This window comes from Leuciscus leuciscus, assembly GCF_965113295.1.
Source record: "Leuciscus leuciscus genome assembly, chromosome: 10".
NCBI lineage: Eukaryota > Metazoa > Chordata > Actinopteri > Cypriniformes > Leuciscidae > Leuciscus > Leuciscus leuciscus.
This window is the reverse complement of record NC_138734.1, coordinates 45178425-45188424: the sequence shown is the minus strand read 5'-3', so window position 1 is coordinate 45188424 and position 10000 is coordinate 45178425. Positions and strand designations below refer to the sequence as shown.

The following is a 10000-nucleotide window of genomic DNA, read 5'->3' as shown; positions in this document are numbered from 1 at the left end:
CACAGGTAACAAAGGTAACACAGGTAACAAAGGTAACACAGGTAACACAGGAAACAAAGGTAACACAGGAAACAAAGGTAACACAGGAAACAAAGGTAACACAGGAAACAAAGGTAACACAGGTACAAAAGGTAACACAGGTACAAAAGGTAACAGGTACAAAAGGTAACACAGGTACAAAAGGTAACACAGGAAACAAAGGTAACACAGGAAACACAGGTAACACAGGAAACAAAGGAAACACGGGTAACAGGAAACACGGGTAACACAGGAAACACAGGTAACAGGTACAAAAGGAAAATCAGGTACAAAAGAAACACGGGTAACAGGAAACACAGGTACAAAAGGTAACACGGGTAACACAGGAAACACGGGTAGCACAGGAAACACAGGTAACAGGTAGCACAGGAAACACGGGTAGCACAGGAAACACGGGTAGCACAGGAAACACGGGTAGCACAGGAAACACGGGCAGCACAGGAAACACGGGCAGCACAGGAAACACGGGTAGCACAGGAAACACAAGTAGCACAGGAAACACAGGTAGCACAAGAAACATAGGTAACAGGTAGCACAGGAAACACAGGTAGCACAGGAAACACAGGTAGCACAGGAAACACAGGTAGCACAGAAAACAGGAAACACGGGTAGCACAGGAAACACAGGAAACACGGGTAACACAGGTAGCAGAGGAAACACAGGTAACACAGCCACAGGTAGCACAGGAAACACAGGTAGCACAGAAAACAGGAAACAGGTAACACGGGTAGCAGGGGAAACACAGGTAACACAGGTAACACAGCCACAGGAAACACAGGTAGCACAGGAAGCACAGGAAACAGGTAGCACAGGTAGCAGAGGAAACACAGGTAACACAGCCACAGGAAACACAGGTAGCACAGGAAACACAGGTAGCACAGAAAACACAGGTAGCACAGAAAACAGGAAACAGGTAACACGGGTAGCAGAGGAAACACAGGTAACACAGCCACAGGAAACACAGGTAGCACAGGAAACACAGGTAGCACAGGAAACACAGGTAGCACAGGAAACACAGGTAGCACAGGTAGCACAGGAAACACAGGTAGCACAGGAAACACAGGTAGCACAGGAAACACAGGTAACACAGGTAGTACAGGAAACACAGGTAGCAGAGGAAACAGGTAACAGGAAACACAGGTAACACAGCCACAGGAAACACAGGTAACACAGGTAGCACAGGTAGTACAGGAAACACAGGTAACAGGGAACACAGGAAACACAGGTACAGGCATGAAAACAGGTCAGGGGTAAAAAAGGTGAGAAGGATGCGGCAGCAAAAAATCCAATCCAATCAACTTATATATATTAGGGGTGTGAACCGACACTGGTCCCACGGTTCGGTTCGATTATGATTATTATGTCATCGATCCGGTTCAATTCGATATCACGATGCATCACGATGCACTGCACCCTCAATTTTAAATTTTACTTCAAAAGTGATGTGTGCGCGCGTGTGCGTGTGCTCGCCTGTTCGGGAAGTTGCAGTGACAGAAACAGTGACATTCCAGTTTAAGTTTCAAGGGATTAAAGCTTGTTTATGACACTAAGAAAAGGAAAATCTGTCAAATAAATTTTGTTTTAAAGAAATGTTCATTTAAAAGCAGCGCTCATTAATCAGTGTATTATGTTACCATTAAAGATGCGCGCATCAACCGTCGCCGAGTCCGCTGTTGAAAGTGATGATCATCCATTTATAATCACGCGTAACAACACAGAATAATTGTAATTTGACCATCGGGTGCGGATACTTAAATCAGAGAAAGTTATTGGGGCGGGTGGGTGATTTGTTTTTGGCTGCGGATTCGGGTTACGGAGCTCATCCTCTTACTCTAAAGCAGTCAGACTCTGCCGGGCGATAACAGCTCGGGGTGAAAACGGCTAACGTGGTTTATCAAGTTAGTGGTATTACCTGTTCTATTTGTGCGTGACATGAGCGTACACAGCGCGTGTCTTCTGCAGGTCGTGCTTACCACGTTGTTCATAAAAGCCGAAATGTGCCCAGATGTTGGCTTTTAAAGTAGTTGGAGCATTTTTAATTTTCTCTCACTCGCGTCTCACCTCCCTCTGCCATTGTATGCTACCGCAACAAAGCACGTACGCGACAAATGACGTAAGAAAAGCGTCAGTACATTATAACCGGTTATGGTCTATTACTGAACCGATACCGAATCGTCCTCGTCTGCATCGCGATGCATCGTAGAAACGATTAATTTTGACACCCCTAATATATATATAGTGCTTTTTAATGTTAAATTCATCAATCTGGTGAAAATTAAACAAAGAAAATATTAGTAGTTATAATATTAATCCCATGATAGTAATAGCCATATATTGTAAAACAAATGCACTGAAAAATAAAGGAAACTTTCATAATTAGTTTTGTACTAATTTCTATACTTGAAAGAGTATATTTCTATACTTCACATTAAAGGTGTGATTGGGCTAGCCCAGTGTCAATCAAGAAAAGAACCAAATGGGCCGCTGATCTACGCGTTTCATGGGGTGTCAAAAAAAACTAACGCTGACTTTTTATTGACCAATGCATTACACACTAATTACGCACTAACCCAGCGCCGCCAATTAAGCAAAACAAAACGAATGGGCCGCCGATGTACGAGTTTTATGGGCCGTTAAGACAAAAAACGAAACAAAAAATAATGAGATGTATCGGCCCAAAAAGCACGTCGGCCCACCGGGAATCTCCCGGTAGTCCCGATGGCATTAGCCTAACTTACATGCCTGGACGTCACACAAAACAAAATCCTACCTGTAGCCTTTCACCATACACTTATTTAACAGCCTTTTTCCACCTTAGAAACATTGCTAAGCTACGTAATATGCTATCAGTTTCTGATGCAGAAAAGTTAGTTCATGCATTCATGACCTCGAGACTGGGTTACTGTAATGCTTTATTAGCTGGTTGTCCTGCATCCTCAATAAACAAGCTACAGTTAGTCCAAAATGCCGCCGCTAGAGTTCTTACGAGATCAAGAAAATATGATCATATAACACCGATTTTATCATCACTGCATTGGTTACCTATAAAGTTCCGTATTAATTACAAGGTATTGCTACTGACTTATAAAGCCCTAAACGGCTTAGCTCCAGTCTATTTAACGGATCTTCTATCGCCCTATAATCCATCGCGCTCTTTAAGATCACTAAATTCAAGGCTTTTGGTCATACCTAGGATATCCAGAACCACCAAAGGAGGGAGAGCATTTTCACATTTGGCTCCAAAACTCTGGAATAGTCTTCCTGATACTGTTCGTTGCTCAGACTCGCTCTCCCAGTTTAAAACTAGATTAAAGTCGCATCTCTTCAGCCAGGCATTCATATAATCCTACAGATCAAACTACAATCCGGCCTCTAGCTCATAAATGCCAGAGGAGAACTGGCCCCCGACTGAGCCTGGGTTCTCCCAAGGTTTTTTTTTTTCTCCATTAGGTCACCTGATGGAGTTTTAGGACACCATTAGGTCACTTGATGGAGTTTTTCGGTTCCTTGCCACTGTTGCCTTTGGCTTACTCAGTTGGGGATATTTTGGGGATATTTAATTTAATTTTATCAATCAATAAATTCCTCTTGAAACAAACTTTGTTGTATTATTTTAATTTAATACTGTGAAGCTGCTTTGATACAATCTGTATTGTGAAAAGCGCTATACAAATAAACTTGACTTGACTTGACTTATTTAGCTGCTGTTGCATCAATTGACATGCCATCTCCTTTCCTCTCTTTCTTTTTCTATGTTTAGCCCCCGACAGCTTTTTTGCATTATCCATCTTTTTCGACGACAACTCACTAACGTTACTCGTTCCTGCTCGCTCAGCGCTCACGGCGCCCGCGCCCGCTCGCGATATTATCCTGCCCTCTTCTATGTCAAAATAAAAAATAATGACATTGGCAACATCACTGTCTGTATCTGACAGGACAGTTAACATTGTAAGCTAAAGCCCCGTTCACACTGCCAGCGATTTTGTCGCTGTATGTCGCTAGTCTCTGTACTGTGAAGTCGCTTGTGGGCGTTCATAGTGCTGTCGCTCTAATGTGACTGGTAGACTGCACGTCTGGCCATATCTATACAAAATACCATCACAAGTGATATATACAACTATATCATTTTAATTTGACTAGGATTTAGGCTCAAAAGAAACAGTATGCTGTTGGGAGAGTGTTTTTATATTACCACAGCAGTGTTCAGTGGATTAAATCATTTAGCCTACTGGATTAACGATCGATCAATCAACAGATTAACTCATACTGTCATAAATTACTAAAACGTCATTCGAATTTGACAAATAATCAATTTTCTTGTCCCTAATAGTCAACATAATGCAGGGGAAACTGTAAAATGATCTGCAGCAGTGCTAAACTTGCATCATAATTACAACACTCGAACTAAATGTGTGAATTAAACTCACTGAGACTGTCGACAGTTTCTTTTCCATGCATCATTTTATTATATCCATGTATGTGGTTAGTCAAATCATATAAAACAGTGAAATCGCCCTCGAACTCCTGTCTTCCCTGCACTCGAGACGGTGACGTGAGCTGAGCTCCTCTGAAAGTCTTCTTTCCTATTGGTTGTCGCTCGCGAAAATCGCTTCTCATTTGCATAAAGTTGAAATTTCTGAACTTTTGTCGCGCGTCTCGTGTCGCTTGACACGCCCACATTCTGTCGCCAACGGTCACTGTCGCTCGTGTCGCTGGAAGTCGCCAGCGCTCCATTGAAATGAATGGGATCATGTCGCTTTGTCGCTGCGTGTCGCTGGCAGTGTGAACGGGGCTTAACTCACCTCAGGCTTGCTTTCCGACGTGCGGTTCTTTGTTCGGCAGTGTGTCATCAGACTCGCGGTGTTAAAGACTTTGAAAACAATTCTGCCCTACTCTGACTCGGATTGGCTGTCAGGTTTCGGCATTAGGAATGATGATTGGTTTTTTAAAGCTGCTAAGTTTATGGTAACTATAGAGATATGGTGGGTAAATGCTGGCCACGGCCACGACCACGACCCCCCCGTGTGTGTGTGTGTGTGTGTGTGTGTGAGAGAGAGAGAGAGTGAGTGTGTGTATCACCTGTCCTCGTTCCTGTACACGCCCCAGATCACAGCCAGTGTAATGCAGACAGCGGCGAGCAGTAGCGAGCGCACAGACACACTTCTCTCACGGCAGGACACGCTGGAAAACACACACACACACAGAGATCATAAACCTCCAATAACAGAGTGGTAACCATGACAACAGCTGGACGGTGTAGAGTTCCAGCTGTGTTCACACTAGTTCATCTGAAACATGCTGCGACTTAAATAATGCAATTAATGTCAAGTAAGCGAAACATGCATACTGTTTGTGTTTGTGTTGAACGAGAGAGGAATGTGAGCTCAAGTTTATTTGTACATCTCATTTTACACACGCAACCAGTTTCAGTTTCACTTCACAGAAAAGAGTTTAGGCTTCGAGTAGAGCTCGAGATTCTGTCCCGCCCACATCAGTCACTCTTATAGTTACAGTTATTGCTATAGTTACTGTTACAGTAACCGTTACACTGGCAACTATCAGTTATTATTAGTTACTGTTATAGTAATGTTACAGTTATCATAGTTATTGTTACAGTTACTGTTATAGTAACAGTTGTCGTTATAGTAACAGTTACAATTATCGTTATAACTATTGTTACAATTATCATTGCAGTTAATGTTATAGTAACCATTATAGTTAGTTATTATTAAAGTTATCACTACAGTTATCGTTATCATTATAGATATTATTACAGTGTGTTATAGTTACTGTTACAGTTATCATTCTTGGTTCATCATCATTTCATCAACATTTGACATGTTCATGATCATCATCTGTGAGGCTTCCTCATGTTTGTCTTGAATGTAAAAAAGTATTTTGTAATACAGTTGTAGTAAACATCAATTACACTGCTGTATTCATAGAATACCTGGATGAAGCATACTTCAGTGAACACGTGTGTGTGTGTGTGTGTGTGTGTGTTCACCTGAGCGTCCCGCAGCCCACAGCCGTCATCAGGGAATCCAGACAGTTATAGAGCGCTGATGCTGACGCCAGGCAGAATATGACGATAATCACATAAACTACAGGAGAAACACACTACATCTCAGTCACGTTCCTGAAGCCGAAGCTCTTCTAGTCTGTTAATATTCAGCATTATTATTGATTTGATTGCACTGACACTAACAGGTGAGAACAAAACCTGTTGATCTGAATTATGATTTTATTGTTGTCTGTAGAGCTGCTTTACACAGTGTTCCCACACCTTGGTTATCTTCAAATTCAAATACCCTCAAACTCAAAGATTAATGTGGGGACACATATCAAGAGAGAGCAAGGTTACCTTGTAAGATACATGTTACAGTTTTCATGCGTCAAACAATGCAAAAAATATGCATATGACAGATCTGATATTCTATTTGTGGTATTTCTGTTTTGAATATTCGGAACTTCCTCCTAAACTATTTTCAAATGATCTGATATTAACTTTTGTGTGGCTGTTGAGACGAGCTTATGCTCATGTAACTAGCCTATGTTTGCAATGTTTCACGGCGTGTCTGTGAAATGTTGAGGTTCCATCAGAGTAGTTTCGTGTGCGTGCGTGAACATCATGGCAACGCACAACACAAAGTACCACACGAAGGCCACGAAGTGTTGGTGAAATAACACATTAGCAGACTGTAGCGAATAATATGGATTTTTTTCCAGAAAACTTCTTGCACAAAATAAATTCAAGCAGTGTCAAGGACCTGTATCTGTGTGTGTTTATTTTCAAGAACTTTCCAGGGCCTTGACATCTTTTTTTTTTCAGATTCACAAACTTTCAAGGATTTCAAGGACCCGTTGGGAACCCTGTTTACAGCTGAAGCTGAATTATATTTGATGAAGGATTCTGTTATTTTCCTGTTTATTACTGTAAAGCTTTATTTTACAATCTGTACTGTATAAAGTGCTGTAGAATTAAAGCTGACTCCACTCACACACACATACTCACTGATTCACTCAAACACTCTTTGATTCACAAAGAAGCTGACGCCAGGCAGAATATGACGATGATCACATAAACTACATCTCAGTCACGTTCCTGTGTGTGTGAGACTCACCCAACCACTTGTAGAAGAAGTACATGAGCACGAGCATCACACACATCATGGCCACGAACATCAGCACCTTCAGCGGAGAGTAGAGCGAGAGTTCACCGCTGTCGGCCCGACCCTCACACACCTCTGACGATGGGCCCGCCGCCTGCTTCGCTCTGCACACACACACACACTCGCGTCAACACTAGCGTCACATGACACGTGCACTGGCCTGAACCGGTGATGTCACTCACTTCTCGGCCGCTCCGCTCCAGAACCCGCCCATGGTCACCGTGAACACAGCGATCAGTAACATGATGATGATGCTGGCGTCAAACGCAGGCACAGGGGGAGCGTATAACCTCACCTCCATTCCCTGAGGAAACACCTGACACACACACACACGTTAATATTCAGTATTATTATTACTGAACCACTGGCACTACAGATGAGAACAAAACTTGATGGATCTGAATTATGACTCTATTCTCATCAGTGGAGCTGCTTTACAGATGAATCTGAATTATATCTGATGAAGTTTGTGTGTGTGTGTGACTCTCACACACACACTCTCACACACACCTAGAAACCTGGGTGTGCTCTTTGATACCAATATTTCATTTGAAAGTCACGTGTCTAGCATCTGCGAAACCGCATTTTTCCATCTTAAATATATATCTAAATTATTACTCTCGCTCTCACTCTCGCTCACTCTCGCACGCTCCCTCGCTCTCTCGCACGCACGCACGCTCACTCTCTCGCACGCACGCTCTCACTCTCGCACGCACGCTCACTCACTCTCTCGCACGCACGCTCACTCACTCACTCTCTCGCACGCACGCTCACTCACTCACTCTCTCGCACGCTCGCTCACTCTCTCTCTCGCACGCTCGCTCACTCTCTCGCACGCTCGCTCACTCACTCTCTCTCTCGCTCGCTCACTCTCTCTCTCGCACGCTCGCTCACTCTCTCGCACGCTCGCTCACTCTCTCGCACGCACGCTCACTCTCTCGCACGCACGCTCACTCTCTCGCACGCACGCTCACTCTCTCGCACGCACGCTCACACTCTCGCACGCACGCTCACACTCTCGCACGCACGCTCACACTCTCGCACGCACGCTCACTCTCTCTCGCACGCTCACTCTCTCTCGCACGCTCACTCTCGCACCCACTCTCTCTCGCACCCACTCTCTCTCTCTCTCACCCACACACTCTCTAACAATCTCACTCTCTCACACTCACACATTTTTTCTCACTCACTCTCTCACACACACACACTGTCTCATCTTCACCTGCAGCGCGTCCAGGAGGTCCCGGTATCTCATCAGGGCCAGAGGAATCTTCACCTTGTTGTACTCGGAGTCGTTGGCTGACGGCGACACCTGGTAAGATCATGTTCACACACTGAGGATTCACACTGGTGTATGTGAGGATTCAGACTGGTGTTTGTGCTGAAACGATCATCAGTTCTTACCAGAGTTTTGTTGCTGGCGATCAGAAGCACAGACGCACCCAGATCCTGAGCAACCAGAGCTTTCTGACTGAAATCACAGCCTCCATGCATCACGACCACAGCCTGACCCTTCAACGAGCCCGGGATCACCTGGCCCGCAGAACACAGCTGAGTGGATGTCAGATTCACCAGGGGATACCCCACCTACACACACACCACACACACAGAGCTGAGCAAGTCAACTGACAGATTTGTAGTACTCACATAAGTAGGACTGGGTATCGTTTGAATTTTAACGATTACGATTCCTATTTGATTCTGTTTACTGATCCCAATTCTTATTGTTCCCTAATTTCGATTCCAAAAAGGAAAATAAAACATAGGCCTAGATATCATTCACATTTAGTCTCATTGCAAAACATTTAATTGTAGCTGAAAATCATGAACAAAAATCAAGAGGCTAAAGAACAATTTGCTTGTGGTTTAAAAATACCATAGAAAAACAACAAGCCTAACTAATATAAATTTAAAGCATTATTAAAGACAAGTAAACACTCAGTAATTAAAAAAGAACAAATAAAAAATTAGAGCAATCACAACAAATAGACAACTGAGAAAAGATACGATTGTAATAAACAGTGTTTTAAGATTTTTAGGTATTCAGGTACAGAAACTGTAATCAAATTTAAAATAACACTGCAGTTTTTAAATAAAATATACATTACAAATATTTACAAAAGTTATTCAGTCAAGAAGAACGAACAAATTTTCTTTTGTTGTTTGATTAGTGTTATTATAGAGACGGCTGCAGGAATATTAGTGTAATTATAGAGCAGGAATATTAGTGTTATTATAGAGAGGAATATTAGGCTGCTGTCACTTTAAGAGCTGCACAGATCCAATATACTGATACACATGAGAACAGAAAACAGAGTCTCTCACGCTTGAATGATTTAAAGTCATATTGAAATGCTCACAAACGAATCGATAAGAAGAATCGAAATGTTAATTTTAAAGCAAGTATCTGATTCCTGACCTGGAAGTATTAATTTCCAGAATTGGAATCAATTTTCGATTCTCAACCCTACACATAAGGCCCTATTATTGTAAAAAAAAAAAAAAAAAAAAAAAACTCATGATTTCAAATTAATAATCTTTTTGATTGCTAAAATGTAACCATTAAAACGTAAAACAGAATTTGGGAATGAATCTTTCCCGGCCTGACTCTCTCACCGCTGCTCTCAGGCTGTCGGAGATGTTGCTCCAGGACGAGTTGAACACCAGACAGTATTCTCTGAATGCAGATCCATTAGACGCACGGAGAATTGCCTCCTGACTGGCGATCTGTGAGAGAAACACACAAACACTCGCCGATTCAGTCAAACACTCGCCGATTCACACAACCA

The 10000-nt window shown here is 42.8% G+C and overlaps 1 protein-coding gene across 2 annotated transcripts in view; it reads right to left on the bottom strand.

Annotated features, from left to right (window-relative positions):
* LOC309507318 (signal peptide peptidase-like 2A) overlaps positions 1-10000 on the bottom strand; it is a 20466-nt gene that overhangs the window by 8688 nt on the left and 1778 nt on the right. For both annotated transcript variants that reach the window (XM_082181480.1, XM_082181481.1), the window contains exons 2-8: positions 9828-9938; positions 8616-8798; positions 8434-8523; positions 7394-7527; positions 7164-7315; positions 6047-6143; positions 5119-5220 (exon numbers count right to left, since the gene is read on the bottom strand). In XM_082181480.1, the coding sequence (XP_082037606.1) occupies positions 5119-5220; positions 6047-6143; positions 7164-7315; positions 7394-7527; positions 8434-8523; positions 8616-8798; positions 9828-9938 (869 nt within the window). The remainder of the gene's footprint in view (positions 1-5118; positions 5221-6046; positions 6144-7163; positions 7316-7393; positions 7528-8433; positions 8524-8615; positions 8799-9827; positions 9939-10000) is intronic.